This window comes from Diospyros lotus, chromosome 10 (assembly GCF_014633365.1).
Source record: "Diospyros lotus cultivar Yz01 chromosome 10, ASM1463336v1, whole genome shotgun sequence".
In the NCBI taxonomy this organism is placed as follows: Eukaryota; Viridiplantae; Streptophyta; class Magnoliopsida; order Ericales; family Ebenaceae; genus Diospyros; species Diospyros lotus.
The window spans coordinates 34,332,336-34,349,063 of NC_068347.1; the positions used below are offsets into that span (position 1 = coordinate 34,332,336).

The window sequence follows — 16,728 nt, forward strand, 5'->3', positions numbered from 1 at the left end:
TTTATTGGCTTATAGGAAGTCTAGATGTAGCTGCAGCAGTTGGCTTTTGCCAGACATGCTATGTTCTTGCTTATGTATGATGAGCAGGGATGTAAATTGCCCTTAAACCACATATCTAAGTATACTTGTATTTTTATTTTTATATTTGTTTTAACCTTAAATAGGGTTAGGTGAGGCTCATCCGGGACTCTTTTGCATCCTTATAAACAAGTACTGGTCCTTTTAACAAGCTTTGCAAATGGAAACCCCCCCTCCCCGGAGGTTTGCATTGCCGTTTTGAATTTTAAGGGCCTCCCTGTTTCTAGTTTTTTGTGTGTTGTGTTTATTTTGAAATTTTGAAAAAATAAAAAATATTGTTTGGGACATAAGTTTAGAGGGTCAAATTTATTTTTTTCCTCTTAAATTTTAAATTTGGTATTGTTTTGATTATATATTTAAACTTATATTATTGAGTTAATTTAATTTTTGTATTTAGATATTTTTTTATATGATAATTTAATTTTTTTTATTTTAATTATATTTATGAATTTATATTATTAAATTAATTTAATTTTTATATTTTAACATGAACAATATCTATTTTGTTATTTTACTTTTTTATACATAAAAATATAAGTATTAAATTAATTTAAAATTATAGGTTTAATGATGAATGAAATAACAAAAAGTTTTGAATATTATATGAAAAAAAATTAAAGTATAGGAATTAAATTAATTTAAAAATTAAGTTCAATAAAAATGTAAATTTGATCATATTAGAGTTTAAAAAGTTGAATTGTGTTTATTTTTTAGAAAAATGGTGTTCATAGTGTCCAATTCACTTCGCATCCTCTGATTTTTCTTTAATTTCTTGGAGAATATATATTTATCAATAATTGTAAATACTAAGGAAAATAATATATATGTGAAATAAAATTATGTTACAAACAAAATTATAGAAAAGAAATGGATAAATATTGATTTATCAATTGATACTGTTTTTAATTTTCAAAATTAAATGACATTTAGGTTTTCTTTATTGAAAATAGAAATTGAGCCCACATTTATAATTGAGTTGAGTATGAATTCATAATACAACCCTTATATTTGATAAATTAATTCAGTTTGACCCTAAGACTAACTTACATCACAAACAAATTGCAAATGGATTAATGATCAAAATTGAGCTTTTATCCAAAACAAAGACTACATGGCAGTGATGAATGAAAGAACAGTTGGGAGCCGGTCAAATGCAAGTTTTTTTTTATTTAGATACTTAAATTTTTATTATTTTAATTACACTTATGAATTATATAATTTTAAATTAATTATATTTATAAATTTTTTATTATTTTAATTACATCCTTAAAATATACAAATTTTAAATTAATTACACATTTCGATAAATTTATTAAGGACAATAAATTCAAAGATGTAATTGAAACAATAAAAAATTTAGAGGTATAATTAATTTAAATTGTAAGTTTAGATATGCATTTGAAATAACACAAAATTTAAATGTCTAAATAAATAAAATGTGAAAGCACAAGAGTTAAAATATGTATTTTGTCCAATAATGATGTTAGAAGGACATGTAAATATTTGAGACACAGATTGCAAGGGACATACTCCTGTAGAAATTTCATTTAAATCAGCATACTACTACATGTAACTCATTGTAAAATTCAAAAGCATCCTGCTTTCCAAATATAATATATTAGTTTAACTAAGATATTATACAAGCTACAGAAAGAGCAACCATATATAGGAGGCATTGAACTATCACAACTTTCATAGCTGCTTCTAGCATTTACAGACCTATACATTTGGCACAACTGCTTTGGTTCCATTTTCCATCCTTGCAAGGACCAACAGAGGCATAAATACACCATTTTTTATCTGAAGCTCTGTTCTGATAAATTCTCTTCCAACCCTACCATTTCAGTATATTTGTATGAACCAATCACTGCATAAAGCATCGTCGCAAACTGAAGCTGTAATCAGTTGATGGGTGATTAAGCAGAAAGAAGGGGGGATGGATGCCCCATGCAATGAGTGGTAACAGCAAGAACTGCAGGAAATGGAAATGGTGGTAATTGCCTGCCATGGTAACTTGCTAAGAAGGAGAGATATACCAGAAGTTGAGAATTTTGGTATCTATGATCCTAAGAACCTCTTGCCAATAAGCAACTGCTGCTGCCAGAACTGCCAATGGCAAAAGGAACATCGCGGACAAAGAACTTCACACTCCGAGAGCCAACAATATCCAATATCTCAAGGCACTCCTGCAAATCGGAGTCACTTACCAACATCACCCACTCGTCTTCATCATCCAGGTACTTGAGCTGGAATGCCCCTGTTTGCAATTTGAACCTCTTTGCAATCTCTTCATATAGACTGCTACACCCTGCAGAAGGATCAAATTTGAACCTGATCATATCTTCTTTATAAGTAGCTTTTGCGGTGATTATTGACCCACTGTCTCCAGAACTTGTTATTTTAGTATGTTTCCCTCCACCAAACCTGGGAGAGCTTGATGAGCTTTCATGCATCATTGAGCCAGACCCGTTTGATGAATCTGTCATGCCTGAGGAAGTGGCTTGGTTATGGTCAAGATTCCCATTCTCAGTTTCAATTCCAGTACCATGGTTCATCTCGTCAGTGACAGCTATGGAGCTCGAGCTGCGATAAACAACGTGGGAATCTGAATTCTCTGGTTTCAATACACTCTTGGTTAAACCCCAGTTTCTGTTTCCTCCTTTTACAAAGAAAGAACCCAAGCTGGCATTCTCAGAAGAGGTCCAGGCTGGAGTCTCCAGACTTGCTGACTGCAATGGTCTAGCATCTAATGTTGGTGATTTGGAGTCATCACAACAGTCACTTGACAGAATGTCAGAACTATTTTCTCCCTTATTTGGTGTTAACAGGCTCCCTGGTAGTCCTACTTGGTTCCCATCCGTGTAATACTCCTTTTCCAATTTCACTACTGAATTCCCAACGTCAAAATAAGAGTTTGGACGGGCAGACAATATATCTTGGGTGGTTGATTCAGGACTTTTAGCAGAAATATTTTCCCTGGAAAATAGAATGCTTCTTCCAGCATCAAAATCTTGGATTCTGGAGCCTGCAGCTACCAGACCCCCAGTTGCAGGGTCAAACTTCAGCCCACCTTCAACTCCCTGAACAGAGTCGAGGACAGTCTGTATTTTTTTAAGAGAACGGTTCACCTTGTTGATTTTGCGGGATGGCCATCTTGAGATCCCATGTTGTCTGCATATCCTCTTGAGTGTGGTAGGGCATACTACAAAGAGAAGAAAGAAAGAGAAAACACAAGAAACTAAAATTATAGGCCACCCTTCAAAATAAGTTCGTACAGATTCCTTGGTATAAGGAATTCGAAAGTCTTTAACATTTTCAGAGCCCTCAGAAAAAGGATTTAGAAGTGTCCCAAAAAAAAGTTCCAAAAGCATTCTAAGCTTTTTCCTGATGTTTCAACATGCTACTCATGGCTGGGGTTCAACAATGAAATCATGGCTTTCCCTCAGTAAGACTTCCCAGTTTGTTTTTCCACTTTCTTCTTCCTTTCATGTTTCCTTTTAAGCAGTAAAAAATAACACATTTAACAAGTCCTTATCAACCAATAAAATACATTTTGCAACCACAGGAAGTGAATCTGGCACTTCCACAACTCTTACCATAAAAGAGAAATAAGAAGGAAAAATATAGCAAATACAATATACACACAAGGAGGATTAATAGAAGTTCATGGATAAGTGGACGCGCCAGTGTTGGTTGTGCAAATAATTCTTGAACAAACCTCAGTAAATGTTGGATATATCAATTAATAATAATCTGGAACAGGAAGCATTGAGCTATATCATGTGCTATTCTATATTGGAAGACCTCATGAAACGCAAGAATTTGCCATTTGAGCACAAGGGTAGGCACTAGCATATTCTCATGGTAGCTACTCATCATGTCAAATTGTTGGAGAAATCGGGATTACTTAGCACGTAGGCTTACCACCAATACTTTTGGCAGCATCCTTAAGACTCCCTGAAAAGTATTGCTGAAGAACACTTAAGCTCACATTCTTCTCTGCTGAACTCCGCTTTTTCTCAGTCACTTTCCTTGATCCGTTCATCTACATGAAATCAAGAAATTTTGAGAAATTAATTTGCAAATCAGAATTATGTTATCCCCCCCCCCCCCCCTCCTACTATTCAATTTCCTTTTATGATTGAAGCCCAAGCTTGGAAGTCTAGCTTTATTCGTAAAGAATATATGGTTAAGTTTATATAACTTGGGTGACAACTATATAAGCTTAACAAATACTAACTACAGAATTCGTGAAAGCACAATAGACATCTTTTCATACATAAACTTAAGTTTCCAACAATTACTGTAAATACCTTCGTAAATTTCTTTTTCCAATGGTCAAAAACTGTCTCATCCACAATTTCCATACATGAACAGGTTAATGAAGATTTCATGCAGGGCCGGCTCAAGGGGTAGGCTGGTAAGGCAATTGCCTAGGGCCCCAAACCCTTGAGCTTAATAAATAATTATTTTAATTTTACTATTAAAATAAAATTAATAAATTTTTAATTTTTTATTAAGGGGTTGGGGGCCCCTAAATTATTGATGGCTTAGGGCCCCCTAACCCCTTGAGCCGGTCCTGATTTCATGTTCTAATCAAATGACAAAGCACATAATACTGATGTTCCTGAATGACATCTAGCAGTCTTTGCGCGCTAGAATTTCTCATCAAGCAACAAACAAGATCAAGTAGGTAACATAAGTTCATTATAAATGTCCAAATTCTCCTAGGCACATAAACAAAATTGAGAAGTCTATACTATCAGTGCAATGATTTGCTCATTGTTGATTTCTGTTTGATAGAAGTCTTGCCTATCTTAATGGAACTTGGGGAAATGACATGGAATAACTCAGTGGTTTCATATGGCTGCCTATTTTGGACTGTTTACATTGTATTTCCATTATCCATTTGGATAGCAACTATGAACTGCAAATTTTACATGTTTGCAGCTTACTCATTAAACACAATTCTAACAAGTACCAAAGGGACAGGGAATTTTTTTTTTTTTTTAATTTACTAGTAGGTTTTATAGTTACCATGAAGCAACTACTGAACTGATTCTTGCATAACAGAGAGGCAGATTTTAGGCATACTTCAGTCAGTATAGGCGTGTATTTCAGTCAGTCTATAGTACCATTGACTCAACACTAGCATCAACTAAAAAGGATAGAAAATTCTAATAAGCTGCCTTGTCCATCTTTAACACATTAAGGCTTACTGTTTTAATCCTTCTTGAACACGCACAATTTAGACATTATGAGATACAAATCCATAAATGCACAAATATCACAAGTTCAAACAAAATAGAACTTGGAGCTAGCAATTGAAATCAGAATAATGTGGATTTATGTTTATTCATTTTTCTTCACTAGATTATTCAATTTAGGAATCCTAAAACCTAAAATCTCCAACTTCCTAAATTTGATATTTTTTTTGTAATACATCAAATAGGGAGAATGATTTGCCAATATATTGTATGATAAAACAAAAATGCATTTAACACAAAAAATGATGAAACTACTATCATTCACATGCATATAGATTTATTGTTACCACACAATATTTATTTAGATTTATTGTTACCACACAATATTTATTTCGTATCTTAGTAGTTCACAACTTGCTAAGCAACTATCCTTGTCAAGCGCTATTTTTGTCCTATTTCTGCTTCCATGATTTTTAGGCCCAAGCTGATGCATAAGCAGGTAAAATCAAAGATGGAGAGGCATCTACTAATTTCAAAAGATGTATCATATTAAGAGTAAAGAATGGTGGAGAAAAATATCTACAAGTAAAGATATCCAACTAAAACAAAGCACATAAAACTTTCCAAAAAAATGTTGCCTGAATGGACAAGTTGCTGTATATTTGGCAAGGATGGCTTCAATTAAAAGCCAAAAAGATTTGACTCAACAGATACAATGATGTCATGCTATCATGGCAGCATATGAGACTTGGATAACAGGGGTTCCCAAAGAAAATAATGCCGATAACTCTTGCATGAGTTTTAGATACCAAAATCACATATGTATTAATTATAGAAAGAAAATATTTTCCCATAACGTCAGGATATCATGGATAGGGTGAGTACCTGCTCACAAGGACCAACTGATTCTGATGCAGCAGCTCTTGTGTCAGACACATCCAGTGCCATCTGGTAAGCAGAATTTAAATCACTACCTGCTCCCTGTTGAGAGGTGCTTCTTAAAAAAGCAATAGGCAGGAAGTTGGAAACAGATCCCTTCTGAAATCCAACTTTAGAACCCTCTGCAACTAATTCTGCATCAGAAACTGTCCTCAAACTCTTACAGATCCTTTGCATGGTACATGATAGGTTGTCCAACAAGAGTTGCTGTTCTGTGCTCCCTTTTATATTTACAGGGAGAAAGAACTCCAGTACATAGTCATCATCCCCAGTATAGGTGCTCCTTAACTTGATTGCAACAGCAGCATTCAGGCCAAACTTGCGAGCATGATGGACAAGTGGATAATCACTGATACTATACATCTTTACGTCAGGGGAGAAGAAGGGCTGATTTGATTGTAGAGCTTTTCCAGCTATTCCTTGCCTTTCCTCAAGACAATGTTCAGCACATGCATGCACAAACCCTTGCATCTCTTTACAATTCACATAGCAAGCTGTATCCTCAATGCATAATATATATTTTTCATTTGAGTTTGCATTACAGCCTCTAACACGTACTCTTACAATTTCATCATCAACTCCCTCATCATAACTACAACGAATCCATGTTAGAGCAAGAGGCAACCTGTGTGCATGGCAAACAGCTCGTAGAACATCAGTTATCTCAGCTAAAGCAGCCCTTTGATTCTTCGACAAGCACTGCACAATAGCAAATATGCTTAGTAGTGAAGCTGCACATCCTAATTAATGTTGAAAGCTCCTAAAGGTCTCTGAGAATATAAAACTTGCAATGGAAAATTGGAAATCAAATTCATATGTTTTGTTATTACCTGGGAATAGAGCCTCGGAGGTAGACTGCTCCGTAGATTCACAGCCTGTAAACGGCATTTAAAAGATTCATATGCTGGGCACATAGAAAATGAAAGTTTGTATAGATGCCAATTTTTATCCTTTAATTTTGATAGCAGGCACAACAAATGCGGAAAAGAAAAAAGAGGAAATGAAGCTGAATGTAAATGCCAAAACCATGCGGAAACACTACATCCATCCTTCAGCCAATTAGGCACAAGAAACAAACTGCCAATGAAAAATGGCAACATTTTGTCCCCTGAAAACAAGAGTATCCTAATTTAAAGATGCCAGAAAACAATCTCACAATCTGAATGGGCATATCTCAGGCAAATGTAAGAAGGATAACAGTGATCATAAGTCAGAAAAAAATGACACCTACTGACCCATTTCACTTCATATATGTAAAAGTAAAATGAAAACCACCTCAGCAAGTCAGGGTGACTTTTTCATGAGCATTCATATCACAAGAATTTTTTTCTTTATCCTAATCTGGTCTTTCTACAATAATAGATAGAAGCAATATGTCCATCAATAAAGCAGGTTCCGAGCATTGGCAGGATCAAACACTTTGAACACATAATTGAGGAAAAGGGGACAGTGTAAGCAAGAGGGAATATTATTGCCATATAGACAATGAAGACTAATCTGCAGTGCACCAGAAACATTACCACTATATAGACAATAAAGACTAACCTGGAGTGCGCGAGATACTTTCTCCATCTCTGAATCAAAATTGGGTTTCTCTTTAGTAGTTACAAGTTCCAGCACGGCAGAGCACAGTGTTTCAGTTGGGTCACCCTCTAAAACAGGTAAAGCAATGGATCCACATACTCTATGCTCTGCAGCATGCTCAACCCGCAAGTACTCATCCTTCTTGTAGTAAGCCACATTCGAGGTCCATTCTGGAGTTTTTGAGACAAATACACGGCCAGGAAGTCCCTGAAAAGATCCTGGTTTTACTTCTGCGGAGAAGCTAAATTCCCTTGACACTTCACGATAACCTGCCAGCATATTGTCAAGCAAGTAGGGTTGCTCACAAGTGCTTAAGATATACTGATTGCCATGCCTAATTGGAACCCATACTTGTGCCAAAATGCCCCCCCCAGATGACTCTCTAAAACAGGATAATGCCCTGAGCATCTTCTCAGCAAGGGTTTGTGCCATTGGCCTAGGTATGGCATAATTGGCCATATCTGACATGTTTTGCTGAAAAGAACCATTACCTTTTTTAGCACCATAGTCTTCCTCACCAGAAGAATCCATTAGACAACCACCTTGGTTATTCATCTGCTGAAACATCATTTTGTCTCCAATGCCATCAGAATTCCACGCAACATCACCATCAAGCACAGGGAAGCAAGCAGTATTTTGTTCAGCAAAGTTCAATGCATCAAAGGGCGCATAACTTGAGGGCAATGACTGAAGGGGTGACAATGCAAAAGAGGCAAGCATCTGGTCTGTCATTGAGGGGCTGGTGCACCATCCAGCATATGCATCAACATTCATGAGCTCAGCCACATTATTAAAAGGGTCATCGGGAATTGAATGCCTTACACTACCATCAGATGGTAAAACTTCTGTCTGAGCTTTTGGAGGAGCCCAATAATCAGAAACCTTTTCTTTAGGTGAAAAGGGATATGCCATTTTCAGGACCAAAGTAAAATCTCAACCAACTGAAACAATGAACGCTAGAGTTTCATCATAGAGCCCCGCTCACCACAATTCCTATGTCCCTAAAATCCTCCATTTGCACACCAAGAACCCAATATCTGACCATCAAACTCTTCTAATTTACTCTGTTATGCTAAAAAAAACTCACCCTGTTCTAATTATCAACAAAAGGAAGTCCTGATTCGTCTGACCAATTAAATAGATAGCGAATCTGGCAACTAACTCCAGTCTTCCTCAACTGACAGAACAAATCCTGTACCAACCACAAGAAAATCAAACTTCATGAAGAAGATATGTAGCCACATAACTACACATAGCCCAAAAGCCCACAGCAAGAACCAAATAATCTACAAGTATTCTCCACAAAGAACAAAAAGGACTTTTACACTGACCTTGAAAGTGATAAGAACAACGAACTTTGATGTCTCCAAAGCAACCCGAGAGTCACTGCAACAAAAAGGCACAGCATTTGATTAAAACAAGACCCGCATCGAACTTTCCAAGAAAACGCCCAGAAAATGGCCAAATCACAAAAATTCTATTGAGGAACACCCCAAACTTGAAGGGAGCCAAATTCAGATGAGCGACCACACATAAAGAGAGAATCAAGAATCCGAAAACCCTAGCCCCGGCCTTATCCGATGAGTTCCCGAAACCGACCTAAAAAATCTTCAGAAAAGTCGGCGAACTCCCACACAAGACAGAGCCCTCGGAACTCTGAGATCTCTGACGTAAAAGTCCAAAATTTGAGGACAGAGAAACGCACGCAGTCACTTCAGACAGAGAGTGGAACGAGGGAAATTTACTATGAATAGAAGGTACAGCGGGGAAATGGTCGCGTAACGGCTCAGAATTGGGGGGCCTTTGGCTGCTAAATATAGAAACTCTGCTACACAGGGTTTGCTTACCCAAGCTGAATTCTGATTACTATTAATTGCCCAGATAGATAGATAGATAAAGAGACACGCAGAGAGAGAGATGTAAACTTGATGATGAGCTTGGAGATCCAAAAATCGGTGGTTTAGACAGAGAGAGAGAGAGAGAGAGAGAGAGAGGGAGAGGGAGAAGGAGAAAGATGCTAAAAATAGACAATTGAGAAAGGATTATTACATATCAGGCGAGGCTTATACTTGCTGAATATGGAAAGCTGTTTAGAAATCAATAACCTAACCATCCATCCAATATGCAAAGACGAAGAGGATTTCTTCATCATCTACAGAGGGGGAGAGAGAGAGATGGCGCTGTACAAACTGGAGATTAACCAGGCAAGGTGTCGTTACCAAACCTGTGAAATTACCATGATACCCTGGTTCCCTTCTCCCCCGTCCCTGGTCTGATCCTCTTATTCCACATTCTTCTTCTGTGTTTTATTTTTTGCCAAAATACATAATTTTGCACCAATATATATTTAAATTTTTTTGTTTTTTTAATTATACTTCTAAATTATATATTTTTAAGTCAATTACACACTTTAATTAGAGTATGAAACACATGCATACTAAAATATTAAAATTACCCCTCACGCAAGACGCAACCACTATTTCTTATCACAATTTTTTTATTCAGTGGCCGACGATAAGACAAATGTAGGTTAACAGCTATAACAAAAAGTGAAAGGTCATTGTCAGTCAAGAAAAACATAAGACAAAGAAATAAGAACATCAACAATGGCGAAAGGCGAAGAAAATGAGTTATTGATGGTAGTGTAAAGTGCAGAGGACATCATTAATTATGGCAAAAGGCGAGTAAGCGAACGCATTGATGGTGGCAGAAGACGTCAACTTTCACCTCTTCGCCTTTCACCACCACTGACAATTATCTCTACATCTTTCACCACCTTCACATGCCTTATTGTTGGCCACTAAAGAAAAAAAACTATGATAAAAATGGTAGTCGTTTACACTTGTATAAGAGGTAATTTAGACATTTTAATGCATATGTTGTACTTTTTAACTGAGGTGTATAATTGATTAGAAAATATATAATCAAATGGTATAATTAAAATAATAAAAATTTTGAATAATCACACAAAAAAAATATAAAACTATAAAGGTAAAAATATGTATTTAGCCTTTTATTTTTTGTTAAGGAGATTTTTGTACTTTCTTACTATTGTTAAGGTATTCTTTTTATTATAAATGGTATTAATTAGGATTAGATTAAATTATTTTTATTTTTATTTTATTTTAAAAATTAAAAAAAAAATGAGTTTCAAGGATTCACTACTTCCAGTGATAGTCAGAACATAAGATGAGGTCTAATAATGGGAAAGGCTCTAACTAGGTTTTCGACCATTGTTGGAACCTAACAATCTTGGAGATGATGCCTAATAATTGAATAAAATGCACTAAAGCCTGGCTATAAAAAATAAAAAAGAAAAACATATTGTGATCACCATGAATGAGACCACTCAAATTGAGAGAGAGATGTTTTCCACCTCTATAACTGATGTAACCATTAAATAAAATGAGTATTACAATCATAAAACTTGTTGGTTAAAAGAATAAGAGCGATAAAGAAATCTAAGACCATTGTTGTGAAAGAAAAGACGGCCATCATTGTTGGGGTTTTCAAGTGGTCCAAAAAAGATGGGTCTCATTTTTTTTATTTTTTGGGTATATCTATTGGAGAGGAGACCCAATTACTTTTTTGATTACTAGGGATGTCGATAAAAGTTTCTATTTTGATTTGACAATTACAAGAGAGTAAATGCCTCTCATATAATCAAATGATTAACTCATCGATCAAATCTGGAATGTCTGTAGAAGTTCTTACGATTTAGTCTTTTTGCTTAGTCATCCTATCTATTTATTTGAAAATGTATTTTAATGAGATGTTCGAGCAAGAAAATTAATGCACAAGCACATTTAAAAATATTTTTAAATAATAAGAATTTAAAAATATCTCAGGATGAGATGTTGAGGCAAAACATGTAAGCTCTAAGGGACTATAAAGATATTTTTAAACCACAAAAAAAATTTTATTACAAATGACTTAAATCACAAAGGGTCTAAATATAATTTATCTGATGTCAGTTTCTTTTTAATTGTTTTGAAAAAAAAAATGATTTTAGTTCGTTGTTTTTGTTTTCAAAAAATCTTGATTTTTTTTTTGAAAAAAAGTAAAAAAAGGTACAAATATTTTTCAAGATTTTTAAATTTTTTAGTAAATTCTTACATTTAATAGTATTTTTTAATATTTAAACAAAAAAATCAAAATAACCAAATCAACTCAAATGTAAAAAATGACATTATTTTACACTGTTATTTTGGCTTTTAGGTTGTTTAGGTGGTGTTCTCTTTGTGTTTGAGTTTTGTGTTTTGAGTTTTGAATTCATTTTGAGTTTTGTGTTTTGAGTGTCTGTTTTGAAATTTTTAAAAATGCATTCTTTTTGTCATTCTGAAAAATTATTTCTCAAAACAGAAAACTAGAAAACGCGTTTACTTTGAAATTTTAAAAACGATTTTTTTTTTGTTATTATGATATTTTATTTAATAAATTATAAATTTGATTCAAAATTTTAAACTATAAAATAAAATTTAAATAAAATAAAATAAATCAACAACCTTATAAATATCATTTAAAAAAATTAATACAAATAAAATATATCACATATTCAGTTTAATAAATAAATAAAGTAAAAAAATTAAATAACAAAACAAAAAATCAAATCAGCCGCAACTCATCTCATCTTCTTCGTTCTAGGGTTTTCTGGGGGGGGGGGGGGGGGGCGGGTGGCTATGGCAGTGAGGGGCGCTGGTCGCGATACTGTCGCAGTGGCGATGGGGGGCTGGTCGCGATGGCGGTGGGGGGGCTGGTCGCGATGGCGTTGGCTGTGGGGTTGAAGGTGGCGGAGGGGGGTGCTGGTCGCGGTGGCGGCTATGGGGTTGAAGGTCGATGATGGTGGTTGCGGTACTGGTCGCAGTGGCGTTGAGGGGCGCTGGTTGTGGTGGCGGTGGAGTTGAAGGTCGGCGGCAGCGGTGGCTATGGCTGTCGATGGCCAGAAGAGGAGAGCGAGAACAGAGAGAAGATGGGGGGAGAAGGAGAGAGAGAGAGAGGGGGGGAAGTGGGTCTGCGTGTGCCCGCCGGGGGGGGTTGGGGGCTGTTTTCCGCGTTTTCAAAATGTTTTGTGTTTTCAGTGTATTTTCACTGAAAACGCCCAAAACAACATTTTGTTGTTTTGAGTTTCCTTAACAAAATTTTTAATTGTTTTTAAAAACGCGTTTTGAAAAATGATAAAGAGAACGCATTTTCAATGTTTTCAAAAACTGAAAATAGAAAACGGCCCGAAAACGGGAAAGAGAACAGGCCCTTAGATTTTTTTGGTCAATTTGATTTTTTTTATTTGTTCAATTTGAGAATCTATTCAATCGGTTTGATTCGATTTTTTTACGCAATCATTTTATTTGATTAGAACAAATCGATTAATTTGATAACTGAACTGACCAAATGCTCACCCTCTATTTAACAACGAGTCATAACCGATTTGAGGAGTTTTATTAAAAATAGGTCGTGGAAACTAGAGGTAAAAGCATAATATAATACTAATAAAACTATCAAAGAACATATTAATTTTTTTATTTAAACACAAAATAAATACAAGAAAATAAAAAACTAAAAATTATCTCAAACACTTATTAAGAGTAACAAAAATGAATAATGCTATTGGTACACTTTTGTGTACACCTTGGGCTACATAAAGGTATACCAATGACAAAAATGTCTTTCATGAGATACATAAAGGCGCGTGAAGCGCATGGAAACGAGAGATATTTTAGTCATAATACCCCTTTGTGTAGCTCAAAATATACAAAAATGATGTACATCTAGCATGATTTAACAAAAATATCTCTATATTTTTTTATTTAGATATTTTACCCACATTTTTATTTTTTATTTTTTAAAGAAAATTATTTCTCTATTTTTATTTTATATCATATTCATTTTTTATTTTCGATTTCGTACAATTTAGGCGTGGGAAAGTGAGGTGTGAAAATGAGGTGCATTCACAACTAGTTTTTTAAAAAATATATATATAAATAAAATAAACAACAATTTTTACTTATACAAATGTAAAAAGAAAGGTAATTTATAAAAAAAAATGAGAAAGATAAGACTAACAAGTTGACACTTCCACAGTATTTATCCAGGGCATAACTCAACAGTTAAGGGACGATTCAAAAATGAATTTTTCGTTCTCACGTTAGTGGGTGTGCCTGAGATCAAAAATTAGCTGTTGGGTTCCTGATTTACCTCTCCTACTAATATCGTGGACTAGATAGCAGGGACATGTGTGATAGTGCGTAAAAAAAAAAAAATTATTGTATATGTAAAAAAGAAAGGGCTAATTGAGGATAAAATGGTAATTTAGAACAAGAGCAGGAACAGGTGGAAATGAGTGGGTGGTGATGTGTCAATGTTATTGACCGAGTACTGTGAAAGTGATGAATGCATCATTTAGAATCTCAAACCAAGCATTAGATTCCTCTGTCTCTCTCTCATTATAATATATATATATATGTATGTATCATTGATTCTATTTTACTTTTCTTATTTTATTAATAAATCTATTATCTACACTTTCACATAAATAAAAAAGACAAATAGTAAAAAAAATCATTTTTTTATAAAATTATTCAAAAGTTTTAATTTTAGTAATTATATCTCACTTGCTAATGTAACATATCACTTGTTATAAAAAAATATATAAATGAGGTCCACATGTATATGTATAAAAAAATAAAAAATAAAATTATACATGTAGATCTCACTATCATATATTTTTTAATGATAGGTGAGTTGTATTAGAAATAACACACACCTCCAAAGTTAATTTTAAGTGTTGGATAAAATTAGATTTAATTAAGATACAATTATCAAAATTAAAACATTTAAATTTTACAAATTCACGAAAATGTTTGATTTTTTTTTTACTATTTGTCTAAATAAAAATCATATTTTGATATCATAAAATTTAATAAAAAGTGTTTTTTTAATATATTTTATTTTAAAATTTTTACTTAAAATTATTGAAACAGTTAGTTATTACCTTTTTAACTTAAAAAAAAAAGTAAATTTTCATATAATCTAAAAAAAGTCATAAAATTATACATGTTTGTGAATATCCAAGTTATGGGCCTCTGACTCGCAGATCCAAGGTCCAAGCAAGTCTGATAATTGGCTTTTTAGATTTATCTAATAGATTTTATCTCAATTGACCAAGTAATTCTATTTAGACTATCTTTTTAGCACAAATCATCTATATAAAGACATAATATCTAAATATATCAAACTAACTGAGGTGCGTACAGTATTTACTATGATTCTATTACATTACTATTGCGTTATTTATGTGTATAGTAACTTAGTTGAGTATCAAAAAATTTATTGAGGAACAAAACCTTGCTTTCCTTTACTTTACTTTTTTTTTCGTATGAGTACTGGAGACATACTCGAGCTCAAAAATTACTAGGATAGTCTCGTATTTGAAAAGCATGTACGAGCAAAATTATGAATTGAATGATGATCGATCCTTCAAATCTAATCAATATACTTATTTAATTGAAAAAATGATGCATTTCTATGCATATACAAAGTAAGATGCCAATCTAGTAAAAGAAAAAGTAAGATTCAATTTAATTATCAAAAATATTAAGTAGAAGAAAGGAAAATATTAAATTGGAATAATACATAAAAATATTTTTAATTGATAAATATTTGAATTTGTGACATTATTTGGCCATTTTAGACCAAAAAGTATTGCTATATTTTAGGTTAAAAAATATATAAAAATATATATGACTTTTATTTATTTCTTTTATTCTTTGTTAAGAAATTAGCCTACATTTTGATTTTAATACTTTTAATTAAATTATATAAAATTAAAGTTAATCAAAAATATTAAAATTAAAAGAAGAAGGAAGATATTCGCTAGACGGAAATGCCTTCTTTTTTTCTTTTCTTTTTTTTTTTCTTTCAGTGGGTTTATAGATTTGATATTCGAACAATTTGGAATGAATTGAGAAAGAGAGAGTGATGGTAGAAGATGAAAAGAGAATTATAAAATCTACCTTACTTTGAAGACGATTTTGTTATCTCACAATTATTTCAAGATAAGTTTAATCAATGAAACGCTTTAAACCCATCTGGGCTTTATCTTCATCTTTTTTTCAACATAAAGCATATGACGTTAACATTAAAATTGAGGAAAGGGATATGTTTGCAAAGAATTGAAATCATGTAAACTTTAAGAATTAATTTTAAAATACATAGAATGCCATTAAAAAAGAATTAAATATGTTTAAAATTTCCCCCTTTTTATGTCGTTTTCAATCAACTTCATGACAACTTGGTTAAAAAAACTTCAAATGTTAGGCAGTAGGATTCATGATCATAATTGTGTTGCTTGACAACACAAAGAATTTGTTAATTAATTAATTGAAAATAGATGTTTTAACCATAAGGGTTGCTTTTTAAAGCACTTTTCAACCATTTGAGAGGCCCTTGTTTAAGGGTGTAAGAAAGATTCTTTTCCATTATCACCTTTAGAATATAGTTTTTTTTTTTTTTTGGACTGTATTGAATCCAAGAGTGGAGAGGTTTATGATTTAGTAGTCGGGTCAATTGGGATGTATTTTTATAAAGTAAAATTTATTGTACGAGATTTAATAGATTTAAAAGTGTATTAACAAACACTAACTATCGTATTAGTAGAAAAAATTATACAATAATATTAATACAAATGTACAATGAAAGTAAAATAAAACTCGTGATCAAATATTTAAATTACAAATTATAAATTAAACAAAAATTTATTCATATATTAACAAAATAATAGACGATATTCAAATAATAGACAAAAAGTTATTCACATATTAACAAAATAATAGTGGGTATTCAAATAGTAGACACAACTCATTTAAAATATCTTAAATTATTATTTTATTTGATAATATTTAAAAATAAAATAAAAAATCTAGAC

General features: G+C 33.1%; 1 protein-coding gene across 4 annotated transcripts; it reads right to left on the reverse strand.

The window, feature by feature from the left end:
- Nucleotides 1–1,593: 1,593 nt before the first annotated feature.
- LOC127811635 (protein NLP9) lies at nt 1,594–10,021 on the reverse strand. 4 transcript variants are annotated; one of them, XM_052351662.1, is made up of 7 exons: nt 9,858–10,021; nt 9,140–9,194; nt 7,770–9,000; nt 7,055–7,099; nt 6,171–6,923; nt 4,003–4,123; nt 1,594–3,280 (listed from the first exon to the last, which is right to left on the reverse strand). In XM_052351662.1, the coding sequence occupies exons 3-7, from the start codon at nt 8,718–8,720 to the stop codon at nt 2,145–2,147; spliced, it is 3,006 nt and encodes a 1,001-aa protein (XP_052207622.1). In that variant the 5' UTR covers nt 8,721–9,000; nt 9,140–9,194; nt 9,858–10,021; the 3' UTR covers nt 1,594–2,144. The 4 variants fall into 4 exon arrangements, with proteins under 4 accessions (XP_052207622.1, XP_052207623.1, XP_052207621.1 ...); XM_052351663.1 differs by having other exon boundaries at nt 9,656–10,015; XM_052351661.1 differs by having other exon boundaries at nt 9,408–10,015.
- Between the last annotated feature and the right edge of the window lie 6,707 nt (nt 10,022–16,728).

What these genes read in the sequence shown, in the direction of transcription:
- LOC127811635 (XM_052351662.1), bottom strand. Translation starts at nt 8,720, where the DNA reads ATGGCATATCCCTTTTCACCTAAAGAAAAGGTTTCTGATTATTGGGCT. An exon ending in AAGTATCTCGCGCACTCCAG is followed by an intron (nt 7,100 to 7,769) that starts GTTAGTCTTTAT and finishes TGCCGTTTACAG; the next exon opens with GCTGTGAATCTACGGAGCAG. An exon ending in CTCCGAGGCTCTATTCCCAG is followed by an intron (nt 6,924 to 7,054) that starts GTAATAACAAAA and finishes GCTATTGTGCAG; the next exon opens with TGCTTGTCGAAGAATCAAAG.